Raw genomic sequence first — 19,532 nt, 5'->3', positions numbered from 1 at the left:
TTTTGATTCTGTGTTGGAACTTTGTTCACTTTGGATTGCCTTTGCTGACAATTCCTCTCTGCCGTTTCTGCTCTTTAGAGCTTTACAGTATAACAGAGCACTTTGTGGAAAAAAATATTATAAGATTTGTTTTTCCCCCCTCATTACTAGCTGGTGTTTAATGGGGATAGTCCCCTTTAGTGGGCATTACTGAAAGTGACTGGGACTATTTAAGATATTGGTTGCATGTCTTGTTTTGTTTTTTCCAATTGGTACACCAGGTGAAGTGACATGCTCAGGATCACACCCTGTCAGCAGCAGAATTTGAATGCACAACCTCAGGGCTTGAAGCCCAAAGCCTAAACCATGATGCCATACTGCCTGTCTATATGGATGGACTAAGCAGGAACTGTGGTGTAGTGGATAAGACTTTTGGGTTCAAACCCTACTGCTGACACTGTGTGACCATGAGCAAGTCACTTCACTTGCCTTGGCTCCATTTAGAAAAACAAAAGAAATGTAATAAGTTGTCTTGGATAGAGTCATCAGCCGAATAATAAGCAATAAACAAGTGATTAGTTAAAAAATGCCAAAAAATCCTGTATTAATGTAAATACAATACTGCACAGAAAAAAAACTAAAGGATGCATTTTCTTTGAGAGACAGACATTGTAAGATATGAGCTTGAAGTTGCACAGAAAAGATTCTTTGTTGTTAACAAAACAAAAGCCTTATCAGCTAACTTTATCAATACATTTTGCATTATTTATCTGAACTGCACTGTCATGCATCTCAAAGACACATCCTTTGTTCTCACTGGACATATTCAAATCAGATGCAGTAAAAAATTGTTTTGGTGCTTCAGGACATTACAAGACTCTAAAAACTAAAACAAAATCTGTTGTAGATAATGGAGGAACTCGTGTACTGACTACAGTGGTCCTAAATGCCTCAGACCTCCCAAAACATGTCCTGTTTACCAAAAAGGACCTTTGCACAAATTAACCTATTCAGGGTTACTTGCTCTGTTATCGGACATATTTAATGTACACTGTTGTATGCATTGTGTGTGTTCTTATTATAGTGGCTACTCTGTGCAAAAGATATAAATAAGAACCTCACTGTACTATGCACACATAATTAAGACCTTGAACAACTTCTGCGCAAATACAATCACCTCCTAATTCACCTCTCAGGTTTGTGGATATGTACAGTAGTAGTATGTGGATGCCGTGATTCACACACAGAAAATATCCATTCTTCTATCAGAGGCATTGCTTATAGTTTGTTCCATCCTCATCTTTTGTTGCTCTTCAGACATGTTTTGTCTAATAAATGCTTTTGGCATCAAAGCTCAAAAGATAATACCTGCTTTGTCAGAAATCAATATTCCAGTTGAACTGTCACAATTTTTTAAAAAAAAATCTAAAATTCTCCATTTTTAATAAAAGAAGAGTTCTCAGCAAGAATAATTCTGGTTTCCTGAGATTCCTGTCAAGCAGCAGTTTGAATAAGACATTCAGTGGAAAAACGGAAGGCCTGGTTCAGTCGGGGCTGGGAAAACTTTCTGCTGGTGTGAAATTAACATCCTGGAAAAGAAAAGAAAAAAACAAAATTGAAACGTCATACAAACTTAAAGGGAATCTTCCCTGTCATTTAAGTTTCAGATCATAATGATAAGACAGTTCACAAAGTCCTCATTTCAGACGAAACTGCAGTTCTTTTCCTGTCTCTGGTTCTTCTATACTGTTTTGTGCTTAGCTTGTGTATTCTCCATTTATGTGTTTTTTTTTTTAAAAAAAGTACAAAGAAAACACGAATTGTGGTGAACCCATAGAGAGGGCTTATGTGTGTTTTAACAACCCAGCTACTCACAGAAACCTAGTTTCAAAAAAATGACATGTATACCCTTATTGCAGTTAGAGAAACAGGAATGTTGATCTCTGAGACGGGGTTCACACACACAGATTTCTCTGGGAGTAGCCCAATTATATGGCTATGTAAACCCATTAATGTGTAACACTTAAGGATTTTGTGTATGTGGATTTTCAGTCTTGTCTGACTGTTATAAATGACCGTGGATGGGATGCTGATGACTGGAATTTGTTTTCCACTTGTCCTTTTAACTTCCCAGAACAATTAGAGATGTGGAAAAATGTTAGTATCCCTCCTTGAAAAAAGAAGCATCCATAATTGTCTCTGAAATAACTTGACCCATCATCGTTCACTCTGTATTTAAACACATTTTATAGACTTTCCTTTTGAGTTTTGCTTCACCATAGTAGTTCAAATAACACAAATGAAAATGGCATGGGCAAAAATGATGGGATCGTTAACCTATTTTATTGCACAACCTTTAGAGGACCTCGCTGCAAACAGGCGACTCCAGGAACTCTCCACCATGACACATCTACATCTGTCCACAGGTAGTTTGTCCCACTCTTCCTGTGTAAGCTGCTCTAGCTATGTCATGTTTAAGTGGGCCTTCTCTAGACTCCATGTTTCGGCAATCCTTACAGATAGAATTCAAATTAGGGATCGTAGAAAGCCATTTCAGAATAGTCCAATGTTTTGTTCTTAGTCATTCTTGGGTGCTTTTAGCGGAGTGTTTTGGCTCATTATACTACTGGAGGATCCATGACATGCGACTGAGAAAGAGCTTTCTGACACTGGGAAGGATGCTTTGCTCCAGAATGTCTTGATAATGTTGAAATTTTATGGTTCCTTGCACAGACTCGAGGCACCCCATGCCAGACACAGCAAAGCAGCCCCAAAATATAACTGAGCCTCCTTCATGTTCCACAATAATTATGATGTTCTTTTCTTTGAAAGCTCAGTTTTTTTCTTTGGACATAGAGCTGATGTGACATGCCAAAAAGCTCCAGTTTTGTCTCATCTGTCTAAACGACATTCTCCCATAAGCAACATGGGTGTCAATTTGCATTTTAGCAAATTCCAGACTGGATTTTTTGTGTGTTTTCCTTTCAATTGTGGAGTCCTCCTGGGTCTTGTTTTGTGTCAAAGCAATGGATGGTGCAATCAGTCACGGATGGACCTTTACTTTGGGGTTCAGCTTGTATCTCTTTGGAAGTTGTCTACTATTCTCACTTTCTTTCTGCCCATTCTAGGGTCAATTTTCCTCTTGCAACCACATCCGGGGAGGTTGCCAAACTTCTTCCTAATATTTGCAACGGTTGTCACAAAAATGTTACGCTGCTTGGAGAAGGTTTCATAGCCTTTGCCGTTAACATGCTTGTCTGTAATTTTCTTTTTGCTCTCCTCACACAACGTTCTCCTTTGCTTTCTCTGATCTATGGTCATTGTGGGACACAGGATGATACCAAACTTTATTCTTTTCTACTTTTCTTCTTTTTAATTAGTCTGAATGAATGACTGCATGACTGGACACGTGATATGAATTAAAGAAAATAGCTACTTTGAAAAATTACTCTAATCCAATAATTTAGGATCTTTTCTTGAGGTACCAACAAATGTGTCCAAGCCATTTTAGAATATTTGTGTAGAACAGGCAATATTTCATCTTTTCTCAAACTTTCTATGCTTTACTTGATTACATATTAAAAAGACATATACTGGGGACAACTGCTTTTCATGTCATCACTTTTCAACCGAGCCGTAAGGACACCAATAAATTTGGCCATATTGATCTTGTTGGGCTCCATTTGTGTCAACTGCTGTTTCGTCCTATGTGCTTACACAGATCTGTGTCTTTATGTGTACATAATGTTGTTGCAAATGGTCAGAAATTTCATGACTACTCACCATTGGCTGACTGTTGGCATACTGTGTGAAACGGTCTTGAAGATACTGATTCCCAAAGCCCATAATGCGATTGACTGTATGGTTACAGATACCAGCCACCTTGGCAGTAAGGTCCAAAGTGAAAGCAAACTTGACTAGCTCTGGGATTTTTCCTTGGGGTTCCTGATTCCTGATCTCAGTCTCAACATAACGATCTGCCAGCTGCTGGAAAGAGCTGTAGTCCAGGCTTTTGAAAAAAGTGCTGAGTGCGACATTCTCCTTGAGCTGTTAAAGAAAAATGGGAAACAGAAAAACAGATATATCAGAGTGCTTTAAAAAATGGCACCAGTGTCTTCTTTGAAACACCTCTATTTTAAGCAATACGTTTGCCTAGAGCAGCATCTTCTTTCATAAAATAACCAAACAAGTCCTTTTACACCAGAGTAAGAGTTCTGGAGAACTCTCAGCAGGACCTGGAGGGTGGGTTTGGGATTGCATTGCAGGACTTTTTCAGTGACTTTTAGTCATAGGCTTCAATTTCATAACCTTAGAGAGTCCAAGGCAGTAGAAGGGCAGTCATACAGTTGGACATTCCCCAGGACTCCACTCTGTGACTTGCCCTGAAAAAATCAGGTTTGATTTTGCTTTAACTCACAGGGATTAACTCTCTGTGAATTGCACTTCAGGATAAACAGAATGCAGTGATGAAGAATGAGGAACACAAGTGTTTTGGATCTTACAAACAAAAGAGAAGCTCATCTGTCTGATGTATCGTGTTTTATGTACCATGACAGAATAGAAAAAATAAAAAGGAGATGAGATTGTGACTGAACATTTCCTACCAGTTTATCCTACATACATTGCCGGTTCCATCGTGCAGCATGCTATTGGCCCTCAGAAAAACAGACGAGCATGACTGTGCTGAAAAGTCGTTATGCAGCCGGTAAATTTGACATGTCACGCAATTATCAATTGAGTAAATTGACACGATCTATCTACAAGATTAGCGACTGCAGTTGGCAAGTCTGACATACCTATAAAGTAACTGGAGGCATGTTTTAGTGGCAACTGTAAATGTAACCCAGCTAAATTATCTCCGAATATATCTGAATATGCACAGAAGCATGGGTATGTCATAAAATCTGATGAATATAAATTAATGTTACATATGTTATGCTCAAGTAATATAATGCACTACAGAGGCCATAGCTGGAGTATACTGTGGAGTTTTGGTCACAATACAAGAAAGACATAGCTGCACTTGAAGCTGTGCAGAGGAGAGCAAACAAGGGCATCCCGGGAGTTAAGGACATGTCCCACAATGTCAAGATTCTGAGAATTAAACCTGTTGGATCACAAGTAGACGAGACTGCATGGAGACCTAATCCAGATATTCAAAATTCTCAAAGGCCTTGATAAAGCAGATCCAGCAGAATTCTTTCAACTTAATGATGAATCACAGACTTGAGTACACCAGTGGAAAATAAGGGGAGGAGGATTTAGGACTGATGCCAGGAAGCACTTGTTTACTCAAAGAGTTGCGAGAAACTGAAATAAACTACTGGCATATGCAATTGAAACAGAAACCTTGACAACCTTTAAGAAATATCTGGTGGGAGATATTGGGAAAAGTTAGCTATTATCTAAACAAGCTTGATGGACTGAATAGTCTCCTCTTTTCCCCAAATGTCTTATGATCTAAAGTAGCACACATACCACATGCTAATGCCAGGTGTAAAGTGAGTTACTATTGTCTACCCTGTTAACTCATGTTGCTCTGCACTGTGACATTTGCATGTTATACAGTGCCTTGTGATAACGGTTTGCTGCAGAAAGCAACTTAAGAATAGATTAATCATTTATTTTGGAGCTTCTGTAAAGTTTTAACTTCTCAAATAAAGCATAATCCATCAACTAATTTAGATATATAGTGGATGTTACATTTCATGGTCTCAAACTTAATGGAAGGTGGCAATCCACGAGGCACTATGTGACCTGCAGTGAGTCACTTAACTTGCCAGTGTTCAAACTTTTGTATACGCAAGCTGTTCTGCTAAACAAATGCAAGCTGAAAGATCTCAATTCACTGATTAGTCTGCACTTCCGCTGTTTACCTACAGTAATGGTTTTCTGTTAGAAATTGTGAAAGTGGCTGAAATGAGGCTCTTATGCAGGGGCTGCTGGGTTGTCATAGGGCAAGGAGCTCGACAGAGATGTTTAAGTAAAATGTCTTCTGCTCTAAACCAGCACCAGCCAGTTTTGGTTTTAAACCTAAAGTGAGGGGGTGTGCTTGACAAGGCCCACTTGAGAAAGACCACACACATTCTGGAAGCGTTGCTGTACATGTCTCAGCTGACTTGGAAACACTGTGGAATTTGCCCAAGTGGAAAATTAGGTACTGGGAAAGCCGATAGCATTGAAGGATCATGTTTTTTCCTAGACCAGGGGTTCTTACCCTGAGGTCTGTGGACTCCTAGGGGATCCATGGATGGGTTTTGGGGGTCCGGGAGGGTCAGATAAAAATTAACATTTATATTCACCATACAACCTGGTACTGTTGATTTAGAGTAAATGTAGTAGTAGTAGTAGTAGTAGTAATGGTAGTAGAAAACATAGTAGTAGAAGATCTGTTTTAATTGGCACTAGAAGATTGTATTTCATAATTATAATGAGTGGCCATTATGTTTTGCATAAAAAAGGAGTTACTTTAAAAGTTTGTCTCATCCATATATGACATATAATGTACAAAGTATTATCAATCAAATCTCGATAATGTTTATATGAATATTTCTGGGGAGGGGGTTCCATAGCTTTCATCAGATTCTTAAAAGGGGCTGCGACGCAAAAAAAGGTTAAGAATCACTGCCCTAAACGCCTAATCTGAAACTTTCAAAACCGGCTTAATGCAATTTCATGTCATGGAGCCTAGCAGTGAGTCGTAAACCCGCAACCAATCCTGCATGGGATTATATTCTATCAAGGGGGCAAACCAAGCACAGGTACACTAAGCACTGAGCTAACATACCTAAAGCCCATCTAAAACTACATCTGCATACTTTAATGTTGGAATTTTAAATTCTGTTTTACATTAAAGATAATATTTATACTTGCAAACCTCTCTCCAGGTTATTTAATGTAGTTTCAATGAAGTGTCTCGTTAAGTTTCCCCCCCCAACAGCAGGAACAATTTTCCTAATGTGTAGTTGTTTCTTGGTTTCCACCGACTCTCCACTCACAAACCGACCACATGACAGCTCCTCTCACAACTATCAGCTGCGGATTGGTTCAAGTGCGAAAAACATCTATAAATAGCTCTGTTATCTCCAAGTCACGATGGTAAAGCAGGTTTAACAGCTTTTACTTGAAACCAGATAAAACGCCTACACACAGAGAGCAGAGAACTCCAGCCTCGATGTGCTCGTTAACAGAATGGAGGCATACGTACCTTGTTATCAATTAGATCTCCTTCTCTTTGCAGCAGCAATACAATCTGGTCAATCAGAAAGGCATCTGCAACAATTAATTATTTACTATTAAAAATCCTGAAATGAATCAACACGTTTTAAATGCATAGATTTTATTATTATTTCGTATGGGCTAATGTTTCTTTGCATTAAGAATTTCCTTACCATAGTTTTATACGGAGCTCAAGCTCACGAGATTTTTTTTTTTGGTTTGCATGTCTTGTATATCGCCGTAACCCTTATGGCGAAACAAGCCTCTAGACCTCAGATTTCTTTTTAAATGAAGTTCGCAAACTAAGTTCCGATGTTAGGTTGCAAGCGCACAAACAATGCCTTTATGGGACATGCTCAGCTTCAAATATAGGCCTATGAATTCCTGGTCAGCTTTCTGATAGGCTACACAACAAAATAGTTAAAGATGCGGAGGCAGAACACGTCTACCACAGATACAGTATATAGAGCCCATAAAATAATTAGTGCATCCCAGAAACGCTACCGTGTGCGCACGCGGACTGCAGTCAGGGAAATGATTGACGCGTGAGAAAGAAAAGGGGGTGGTACCCTGAACGGAGGAGCGGGAAATGGAGGCGGGGATTTCTGAATGGTTCGCGGAATGTGTGGTATACAGTATAAGGGTGAGGTACGAGTGCGGTGCTAGGGAGGATTGTGTTTAAAAATCGGGATTTTTTTTTTGTATTATAGTGCATTTCACCGGGGTGCAACAATGAGAGGTTTATACAGTATGTAATTTTAAGTAATTCCAGTTCAGCGTTCTTCGTTGTTGTTTTACATTCGTGTATTCTTCTCACACTGTTAAGAGTATACTTTTCTGCAATTACCTCTTTGCCCTTTTACGTCTTTCTTCCGCATCTGTTACAGGGAGGTCGCTACAGTAGCGTTGTTCCTGTCTTATGCTCGATTTTGAATAAAATCTCCATTTGAGCATGAGCTGGATTATGTTTAGATAATAAACTGATTTTTCTAGAGCATTTTAAAATGATGTTGGGTTGTCCTGTATATTCTGCCTTATTATAATCCTTAATGCTTTAGCTAATCCGCGCTGGTATTTATACCACTCATTACCTAGCCATGCACTGGCAAAACACCTGGTTTTTTATCTAAAATTTAAAAAACTGCAGAGATGTTCAGTTTTAGGATACTGGAATACACATCCATTACAACTGCTTTAAAACTTACCGGAATGGGCTGGTTTTCCGTCAGTCTCGATATCGATGGCTGTAAAACCGTTAGCTTCAAACACATCGTCTGACTGAACATTAATCGATTCCCGAGCTTTGACAATTCTCGCCATCTCCTCTGATAGCTTCTCGTAGTAAGACTCTCCTGGTAGCACATTCCGAACTAAAGAGAGTGAAAGCAGAAATTAAATTTATATCTGTCTTAACATTTGACCAATAGTTTTTATTAATACTAATAAAAAAGTGTGGAATTCAGATTCATACTTAAACTAGCAAGCTGTTATTCAACTTCATAAGTCATATTTCTTTCTGTGCTTTTTCCCCTGATGTGCACTTGTTTGAGTCTCTTCTTGTCAGTTAAGGCCAAACATTTCGGTGTACAGTGCAATGACTTCAGCTCTTTTTCACTGAGACTTGTTCTGTTGGTTGGCAAGTAGCTGACCACTAAATAAGGTTTTTAATTCTGCTAATTTTTACCCTGAGCAGCACTTGTCCTTTACCAGTTTGCTTTATATCTGTAATCACTGTGTGAATATATTAGGAACACCTGTACACCTGCTTATCCATGAAATTAGAGATTCAGCCAATCATGTGGTAGCAGCGCAAGGAATAAAAGCATGCAGATACAGGTCAGGAGCTTCAGTTAATGTGCACATCAAAACACCAGAATGGTGAAAAAAATGTGACCTCAGTGATGAAAAGTTACTCTTCTTTGTCTGCTCTTTTAGAATATCACTGAAGAGCGAGCAGTCAGGAAATGAGACATTTTAATGAGAAGGATCCAATCAGGGGAGGGATACATAATAGGTATAAACAAATCGGAGCTCGATTAGAGTCTGTTTTGGAGAAAACTGTGTTTTCACTCATTCACACCACAATGCTGAGGCTTCATTTTCAGAGCTATACATCTCTGGAGAGCTTTTTTAGAAGTCTCCCATTTCTGGGGGTTGACTCTGGGTTTGTGTGGTCAAATGATGAAAATAAAGAATAATGTTTGCATTTTTAAATGAAAATCTAGTAGTGTGAATGGGGCCCGAACCACCACTATGGGCTGCTTGCCTTCCGTTTGCTATATTATTATTAAAATGTCATCAAATCCAAATACTGTATCATAGACATATAGCATTCTAATAATGGTTAGATTTCAATATCAAACACCAAAATTGTCCAGAAAAATGTTGGATATGATGGCCAAAAAAAAAGGGGGGGGGGGGGCTTACCTGGCTGTTTGACAGGTGTGCTGCGCAAAGCAAGGAAGGATGGCCTTTTAATAGGCTTGGCCTTGTTTTCATCGTGCTTTTTATCCTTAACCTGAGCCTTGTTCCCATCTTGCCTCTTATCCTTAAAGGAAAATGTCTTTTTGAGGCTTCTCTTTCTTTCAGGCTTTGCCACTTGAGGTTTCGAGACCTGGTAATATTCTTCAGAGAGCTGCCGTGAAACGGGGAGGCAGCCAGATGGAGACTGTGGAGTGTTCAGGGGAGCAGAGACGGGCTTTTCTTCCACTTCCGATTCCTTCTCATCACCCCCCTTCCTCCAGAATAAGCTAATGAAGTTCTTAAAAAGGGAAGATGTTTTTTTGCCCTTTTTTGTGGATTTTTTATGCATTTGTTCAAAGTCGGCTGAATTCTCTGCTTTGGTCTCGGCCTCAGCAGTGCTGACAGAGTGCACAGAATCGGTGGACAAGTGGTGTTTCTCCTCAAGCACAGGTCTCAGATGCTCAGTGGTATCACTGACTGATCTCTTCACCGTTTTCTTTTCAACAGTTTCATTCTTAGAACATCTTCTGCTCAGTGACCTCACAGTTTCTCGAGTGCCATCGTTCATGCTTAGGCTACGTTTGACGTAGACTTCCAGTACTTTCTGGGCATCTTTTCGAGCAATTGAGAGCAACTGGGGTTCCACAGGAGTGGTTGCCATTGTGGTACGTGTTTTAGGCCTAAAGGGAAAATACAAAAAAAATATATATATATATTTAAAATATTCCAGTGAAAAAAGATCCCCTTTGTTATTTAGAACATTCAAATATAAATTAGTACTAGACCCTCACGGACCCAAAATCCTGGCCTGGACATGGTCTGTGTGTGCTTTGTATGTTCTTCTTGTATCTATACAGGGGTTTTCTTTAGGCACTCTGGTTGTCCTTCCTCATTTCAAAGATATTTAATTTGAGATTCTGAATTGGCCCAGTAAGTGAACTCTGTGATGGGCTTCCATTCAGCCCAAGGCTGCTTCTGGCACAGACACAGATAAATATAAAGCTAGACAGAAAATTGATGGAGACAGTTTATATATGTACGAATGACAATCCAGGAATGTAATAGAAATATAAGTTAGGATGTGATTTGTAATATTAACCTATCATGAACACCTCTGCTTCAGTACTCCTTAGATTTGGGTCAAATGGCCAACCTGGGTGACCCTGGAAACCTGGTAAACCATCAGAAAAATATATACTTTAAAATGTCCATATAAAATTAGCTAATATTTCCTTTTTATTCCCCAGGTAGAATTTAAAATACTGCATCTTTGGAAAGTTGGGTCTAGAATTTCTCTTTGCACCACTGTGCTCAAGACAAGAACACAAAATGGACAGTTCACGTATGACCGCCACATTGTAGCAGTTTGTGGTTATTGATTTAATACTGTATATACAACCCTTTTTTTTGTGGGTTTCAATTCTACTTGTAGAAATCTCTTGCTAGAGAACTTATTTTTTCACTCCCACAACCAATGTTACCACATTAAACAGATCTGATGTAATGAAGGTTGAGATATATAGTGTGTGATTATATACAATCAGTCAGTTTCCAACCCACTATATCCTAACACAGCATCACGGGGGTCTGCTGGAGCCAATCCCAGCCAACACAGGGTGCCAGCCCACCACAGGGCACACACACACCAAGCACACCCACTAGGGACAATTTAGGATCGCCAATGCACCTAACCTGCATGTCTTTGGACTGTGGGAGGAAACCCACGCAGACATGGGGAGAACATGCAAACTCCACGCAGGGAGAACCCGGGAAGCGAACCCGGGTCTCCTTACTGTGAGGCAGCAGCGCTACCACTGCACCACCTATATACTAACAACAATAGCAAAAAACATTGACACAGAAACCATAAGACATAAACACCCTGTCCTTTCACCTGTACTTTACAGTCTCAAAACCATCTCGATTAATATTCCTTTAGAGGTTATCAAGCTTATTCCCAAAAAACAGACCTATTGCAGCTCGCCTACTTTATCCTACCCGGGGGTATGGACTTCCATTTTTGTCCGCTGTGGTGATCATTCTAAGTCTCTCTCTCTCTAATGAAACTAATTCTCCATTTGAGAACACCAGTGTTGTAAATCCAGGTTGATTATATCCCTAATCTGAAATACCTGGGAAAAAGAAGCACTTTGGAGTTTGATTATTTGCATATACATAATGATATATCTTGGAGGCAAGCATGATCAAGAAGTCAAATGCAGGCAAATTAGCTAAATGATGACTAACACGTATAATAATTCATATCACTGAGCTGTTATTAGAATGTGCATTGATACAATTGACAAGTGTATTAAACCACAAAAAAAAAAAAAAAAAAAATCGATGAATGAGATATACAGACTCTACTGCAGTGACCTTTTAAGAGGACTAATGCTGCAAATTTGCACGAAGAACTTTTCTGGCTATTCATCAGTTTATCACCAGTTGTCACTTCTCAGGAAACTGTCCAACAGGTCAGGAATATCTCAGCCAGCTTTCACTCCATCATGCGCTGGAAGCCATTGACAGACTAACAAGGCTCTACATTCAGTTTAGTATGGTGTACATAATAGCATATATAACAGTTTTCAGTTTTCCTAACGTAACTGGAGTACTTTATCACACTCATATTACAGTAAAGGCTTCTAGTAAGAATGAAGCTGCTTTTGTTAACCATAAGCTGTGACATTTCATTAACGAGCAAGTCATCTGCGACGTCACTATGAATTTTGAGGTAAGTTCACATTATATACACATTTGCAAGCCAATAGTCTCCATACATATAAAATCCAATGTCTGTCTGTCTATATGTGTGTCCGCTTTTCACAAGACAACTACTTAACGGATTTAGATTGGGTTTTTTCTATAATTTGCTTGAACATTACAGTTGATTTTGCGACTTCTCTCACCGCGCGAAGTATCACAGTTCACTTGCGGTACCAATTTATTTGCACGAATCTGAGAAAGACGCAGTGGACCGAGGGGAGAAGGCGGGGCCATCCTTACTCTCACGCCAGCCTCGGGGCGTGTACCTTACATCCACTTAGCTACTGAACAAGAGAACTACTTAACAGATTTAGATTGGGCTTTTTTCTAGAATTTGCTTGAACATTCTGGTTGATTTTGCGACTTCTCTCATTGCAGTAAGAATCATAGTTTGCTTGCAGGAGTGATATATTTGCGCTAATCCGAGACAGAGGCTGCGAGCCAAGGGGAGGGGGGAAGCATGATGTCAGGAGTGGGGAGCCGGGCAGGGTCCTCCTCAGTGTCCTGTTTCTATGCGGGTGAAGCCACGGGAGACAGCTAGTGATTTATAAAAGTAAAAAACTGTCTACAATATCTAATAGTTTGCCTAATGAGCAATTTTACTTCATATTCAGAGATACTAAAGTTCATCTTCAAAACTGACCACAATGTGTCGAGAAGGCAGATATGTTGAAAAACTGACTTGAACTATTCACGTAAAATGAAAGACAAAGCAATTGAATTGTGAAAGTTATTTTCTCGGATGCTTTCACCAAAAGAAACTATAAAAATGGATAACAGTCTGAAATATTCCAGATATTAACTTACAAAAAACATTCCCCACATTTAAATTGCAAACTAGTAAAACTGAGGCCTATAGTCCTAAAATAAAATGCAAATACAATTGGGATTTCCTTATTTAAAATTGTTAGAATTTCCACATCACAGAAGATCATAATCTTTTGATTTAAACGCAAAGATTAAGGTTCTAGCCCCATTAGTCTGTACATAATTGTGACAGACATTAGCATTTTATACCCACAGACTGGAGGACTGTTCATCTATTTATTAACTCAATTATTTTTGTACTGGTTATAATATTTTCAGAAATACTTTAACACACCAACCCACAAGGTGTTCTCTTTTTAAATCTAAAATAAAGAGAAGTTGCAATGAAAGTACTGCAAGAGGTTCTGTGTATCCTTGCTGGATAGCAAGAAAAACTAAATTAAAAAGGTGCCAGAGTGGTTCATCATAGTGAAGAACCATTTATTGTTTCTAAAAGACCCGTCCACATGAGGTCCAGAAGGAGCCTTGACTTATTTAGATCCATAACAGTCTCCATATAGTAAATAACCATGAAAAGATGGTAACAGATTTTGAAATACCAATAGGCCATATTTTTAAAAAGGGCTTTCACTGCATACAAGATACATTCAGGTTTTCTTAATCTGATAGTGTCCTGCTAAGCAGCCTGCCATACACTAAAGATTTCAGTTCCGGCAAGCCGCCCACACTAACCCCCATATTAGGATGTTTTTCAAAGAACAAAGAACCAACATCACATGCAAAGAACCCATCCCAGAATGAAACGAGGTTTTCTTCAAGCAGCGGTTCTACAAGAAACCACACAACCCAGTAAAGAACCTTAAAATGCTATTAAATAAATTTTTAAGAGAGTGTACATTACCAGTACTTAATATATTTATTAGGAAGACTAGAATGTAATTTACAGACCTGTGATATGCTAGGCAAAAATAACAATTATCACACACACGTCATATGTCATTGTTTGGATCCTAGGAGTCTTCAAAATGCAATTAAACAAAAGAGTAATCACTAAAACAACTAACACACGCCTCTGGCACGGCAGATCAAAGTGCTTCCAGTGGTAATTCTGGTGTCATTGCGTGTACAGGAAAATGTCAAGGTTTGTATGCAGGGGCGGTGGCGTCATGGTGGCACAGTAATTAGCGCTGCTGATCCTCAGATCCAATGTTATAGGGCTGAAGTTTGTGTCCGGCCATCAACAGTACATTCTTAAAAATAAGTGTCCCAAAGTAGTTCAAGGCAGTGCCATATAGGGAAACAATGTTTGGTTCCCGAAAGTATCCTCCACATAAAGGTTCCAGAAAGAACCTTTTCTTTATATGGATTCGTAGCATATTCCATAAATTACTACGAATGGAGCGACACTAACAGATTTGTTAAATGCCAGTGGGCTTATGATTTTAAAAGGACTCTCACTACATACAATAATAACACAGGCTCAGTTCAGGTTTACTTTATCTGCCCGTATCCTTTTAGGTGGCCAACTATACATTAAAGATTTCTGGTTTTTTTTTTTTTTTGTCCAAACAGCCATCTTCATGTGCAAAGTATACCTTTATAGAGTGAAATCTTTCATTGTTAAGTAAGGCATCGCGAAGGAACCCAGTAAAGCGCCATTACACAACCTGGATTTTTAAGTGCTGGCACTCCTCTGAACAAAAGTGCCAGAATGGTTTATCAGAGCAATCCCTTTAAGTGAACCATTTTTGGTTCAAAAAAAAAAAAAAAAACTCATCCACAGGAAGTTTCTGGAAAGAACCTTCATTTAACTCTGTAACAGGTTCCATACTGTAACTATCCGTGAACAGATGGTGACAGATATGAGAAATTTCAATGGGTTACGTACTTTAAAAGGACTCTTGGCTGCATAAATAACAAAAGCCAAGTCCAGGTTTCCTTAACCGGTTAGTTTCCAGCTACCATACTTTAAAGATTTTTTTTTCCTATGGAAGTTTCATGCACGACGAACCAACTTCATGAACTTGTCACAGAATGAAATGGTTCTTTGTCAAGCAATAGTTCTACGAGGAACCACCCAACCCCGTAAAGAAGCATAAAGAGCTATATTGGTGCTTGCAAACTTTCCTTCTATTTTACTGGAGTCCACACCACGTGACAATGGACTTGTAAAGCTACCTTAATTTCGACATGCGCTGTTTCAAACTCCGAAGCCCAAAGAAAATAAATTGTATAGAGCGTTGCAAAATGCAATTTTGTTCGAGGCGAGTTTGTGTTTCCTCCCAAAATATCTTTATTTTTAATACACAACTCAAGTTCAGTAACCGAAAATCAATGCATTTATTTTTATTCGAAATGTATACGTGCATATAATTTGAACCGACAGTTAATGTCACCTCATACACTACAACGATTATACTTTTGTATAATTCATGTACGTGTAAGAAGGTGAGAAAATAAAAAATTGTAAAAAACAAGACGTTGTGAAAAAAAGCAGTAATTACCGAATCTCCATACATAGACATTGCGCCTTCACGTTATTCGTTTATTCAGCCTTCTGGTTTTGATGAAGTATATAGAGGGTCAACTTAATTTAATACAATTTAAAAAGAGACAGACAATTGATCACGTAACAATCATTAAAAAGAACGGTAGTAACAGCCCGAACACTTCCTCTGCAAACCGAAACACAGAAGTCTAAAACAGGATCTTAGTGCTTTTCTTTTTTTTTTTTTATCTGACATCCTTAAATACCGAATGGCCCCTTCCGTATGTAATCAGCCCTGTGACAGTACAAGGGCGAGTTGTCAATGGAGTATCGACGGGACAACAGGAGGCTGTGGTGCGAACTTAAGTTTTCTTGTTTGCGTGCACTAGAAGCCAAAAATCAGAAGAGGCGTTCCTATTTAGATTTAGAGAACTCTAAAATCGGAGGCTCCTTGTTTCCACTGATCACTCCGTGTACATAAAAACTATTCGTTGTTTTCTTGTGGGGCGGCGATTGTTTGTGACCAGTTTACAAGTTTCTGAGAAGAATAGATTTACATCCCGGCCTGGTTACTGCATGTTTAAAGTCTGTGCGTTCTTTTCGGGTTTGCTTTTTTTCCACCCGGGTACTCGGGTTTTTACACATTTTTCCCCCAAAACCGCATATGCAAGTTAGGACACTTGTCTATTCACAGCTGGCCTAGTCTGTAGGTGTAAGTGTGCCGAGCGGTGGACTTGTACCATTTCTAATGACTGAAACAGATGCTTCCCTGACGCTAAATTGGCGTATGTGCTTTTCAAAATGGATAGTTGGATTACACTATTTAGGTACTGATGTTCTTATTTACAGTATTAATAAAAGTAATTTGAAGACATCAGCATAGTTATAAGGTACGCTAGGGCCGCAACTGAATCGTTAAGTAGGCACATCGTAATGTGATCGAGAGTATAGACATATACTTTACATTTAGTTATTAGGCCGACGAGTTTTTCCAAGGCGACTTACAACTTATGGGTTATTATTTGTGAACATCCTAATTTTTTCTCCCCAAACGAAGTACAGGCAGGTGAAGTGACTTGCACGGGGTCACAGTGTCAGTAGCGAGAAGTTCAAATCCTTAACCTCTAATCCACACTGAAGAGCATTCTTAGCATTTTCCACATAATGCATTCATACTTTGGGAAGATAAATATACTTTAACTACGTCAAGGTTAGAACCAGTTAGACCGCTTGCTTGTACACGATTGCTTTTAAAACCACATTGTTTGCAAGTTAAATTCATAAAGAGCTAAACTGCGTCAAATACTCATTTTATAAATAGAACCTTTCAGATCGACTGTCATCTCAAAACATTTCAATCGGAAATTAAGAACACTGTAGAAGCAAAAGAACAGAATTTAAAGTATATCAAAAATATATATATAAAAGACAAGAAAAATTACCTAAAATTACATAAGCAAATGAGAAGTGATTTCTTGCAATCGGCAAGTGCTGCATAGAACATGTACATGATTTCACCTTATTAATATTTTTTCATTTAAATCTAACATTCTCAGATCTGCATACTATTGCAACTACAAGCGAATATTAATGAACTAGACTTCTGCATGCAGCACAGTCCGGACCGACATTCCAAAAATTCCGGATGTCCTGGGCGCTTGTTACCTCTGTCATTTCTACCCCGCTTCCCTTTCTTAGCACTTAAAGAATAATTTTTTTCTTCTTCTTAAGACTTTCTACGTAATGAACGAATAACTTGCCGTCCTTCGGATTTCAATTATAACTTACACAGCGCGTGAAAATGCTGTAGAACTACGAGAAGGATTTCTGCATTTAAAGAAGCGAGCCTCCTTAAGGGGAAGTGTTACATTTAACGTCAAAGGAATCGAAACCGGGCGTAGAAAATAAAATATTCTTGTTATACAGAGATGAGATGCCACGTCGCCAAACCCAGTGCCGAAGTGATAGCTGCTTAACTTAATCCGGTCACATTACCTGCAAATCCCAACGTCTGCTGTTTACCTCACCGCTTCAGCTCCCTGTATGAAGACACTCTTGGCTTTTCTTGGTTTCATGTTCAAAACAGCATGAGATAACGTTTATTTCAAAGAGCCAATTAGAGACCTGGCTTCGACGGCCAATCAGCACCGAGTGACGTAAGCCGGACTTGTTTACAGGTGCTGCTTTGCAGGTAAGGGGAAATCCTGCACGAGAGCGAGTCATTTGTTTTCCAGAAAAGGAAATTTATCACTTGATCAGCTGATTCGGGCTGCAAATTGAGCAAGGACTCGGCATTTGAATTTGACTGAAAAGCGAGAAATCGTGAAAGTAAGCCAATTGAAGGGCTTTGACCAGTTCTCGAGTATGATTTTAAATTAATCACATTTTATTGATTTAACTTATACTTTACTTAAATTCAGACAGAAATGTCCACAAAGATATATTGGACGACGAGCGTGTTTTCCACCATGTTTGAATGCCCACTATATTATCTACAGTACCCCAAATGTGCTTCTTTTCCGCGTGTTCATTAAATGCTAATCAAAGGGTAGATAGATAGATAGATAGATAGATAGATAGATAGATAGATAGATAGATAGATAGATAGATAGATAGATAGATAGATAGATTTTACATTTATTGATAAAAATGAGAGCTGCATTTTCACAGTAATGATAGTAGAAAGTAGTAGTAGCCACACTTGAGTGCCACTCTTAAAAATAATGGTTCTTTGATGGTACTGTATGCTTTTTTACTGGTTTGTGTGGTTCCTTATAAAACTATTACTTGACCATTCTGGGAAAGGATCATTGCATATGAAGTTGGGGCTTTTGTTCAGAAAGTGGACACCACTTGGTTGTTTCACAATAATTAAGATTAGGTATATAAGTAGGTTTCACATTTCTGTTATCATTTTAGCCCTAAAATAGAGACTTAACATCAGGGACCTGTTTTATTGACCTTAAGGTTAGTGTTTGGGCGAGGGGAAGGCCGTCTCAAGTGGTGTCCGCTTTCTGAACAATACCTGAAGTTGGTTCTTTGTACTTTGAAAAACTTTTTAAAATGTAGAAAAATAAAACTAATAGATTTTTAAAATGACCTGTGCAGCAAGAGTCCTTTTAAAATCACAACCCTTTGGTAATTCACAAACCCATTACAGTCTGTTCATGGTTATTCACTGATAGAGCCAGTTTTGGGACCAATAATGGTTCCCCTATGGCATTTCTCCGAAGGACCACTCTGGCACCTTTATTTTGAAGAGTGTACATTATTATCCATGATACTGATAGATAAGTGGGTTGTACAATGAATGGAAAGAATGAATATAAGATGGAAGCCAATAAACAGTAGTATCCTATCTTAGACATGACTGGTGTTGTCTTTAGGCTGGAAGTAGAAAATTACTTTTTATTTTCCATAATAAAGCACATCACGTTTAGCCTCTGAGGATAACATGAGGAATAACATATAAAATAAATATACAAATAATCCTTCCATTGTATATTTTCTTTAGTTAAAGAAGACATTGTTTATAGCAATAGCAATATGTCTTTATAATGCCTCACTGTGACAGTGACTGCTCATTTTATCTTTAGCTAAATCAGTTTTCTTTCCTTTTAGTCATTCTGAAGTATATTTGAGAGGGGGTTTGTTGTTTGTTATAATATAATAATATTTATTTATTGAGTTCCTGTAAAAATCCAAAAATTTCCTTTGGAGAAAATTAAAGTTCTATCTATCTATCTATCTTAGGAATAAATATTTGTGATAGATAAAATATAAAACTATATTAATATTATGATCTTATCCAAATTTTTAAACATAAGATATAATATCACAATTGTTTATA

General features: G+C 38.4%; 1 protein-coding gene across 1 annotated transcript; it reads right to left on the bottom strand.

Moving 5' to 3' along the window:
* LOC114647843 (uncharacterized) lies at positions 1–17,762 on the bottom strand. The gene is made up of 6 exons (XM_028796501.2): positions 17,678–17,762; positions 9,625–10,340; positions 8,403–8,567; positions 7,187–7,251; positions 3,763–4,026; positions 1–1,568 (listed from the first exon to the last, which is right to left on the bottom strand). Exons 2-6 carry the CDS (start codon positions 10,319–10,321, stop codon positions 1,524–1,526), a joined length of 1,236 nt encoding a protein of 411 aa, XP_028652334.1. The 5' UTR covers positions 10,322–10,340; positions 17,678–17,762; the 3' UTR covers positions 1–1,523.
* Between the last annotated feature and the right edge of the window lie 1,770 nt (positions 17,763–19,532).

This window comes from Erpetoichthys calabaricus, chromosome 3, assembly GCF_900747795.2.
Source record: "Erpetoichthys calabaricus chromosome 3, fErpCal1.3, whole genome shotgun sequence".
Taxonomy (NCBI): Eukaryota; Metazoa; Chordata; class Cladistia; order Polypteriformes; family Polypteridae; genus Erpetoichthys; species Erpetoichthys calabaricus.
This window is presented reverse-complemented; position numbering and strand designations above follow the sequence as displayed.

Coding starts and splice junctions, on each gene's coding strand:
- LOC114647843 (XM_028796501.2), bottom strand. CDS start 10,321: ATGGCAACCACTCCTGTGGAACCCCAGTTGCTCTCAATTGCTCGAAAA. Junction 4,027..7,186: donor GAGATCTAATTGATAACAAG/GTACGTATGCCT, acceptor TTTCTTTAACAG/CTCAAGGAGAATGTCGCACT. Junction 1,569..3,762: donor ATGCCAACAGTCAGCCAATG/GTGAGTAGTCAT, acceptor TTTCTTTTCCAG/GATGTTAATTTCACACCAGC.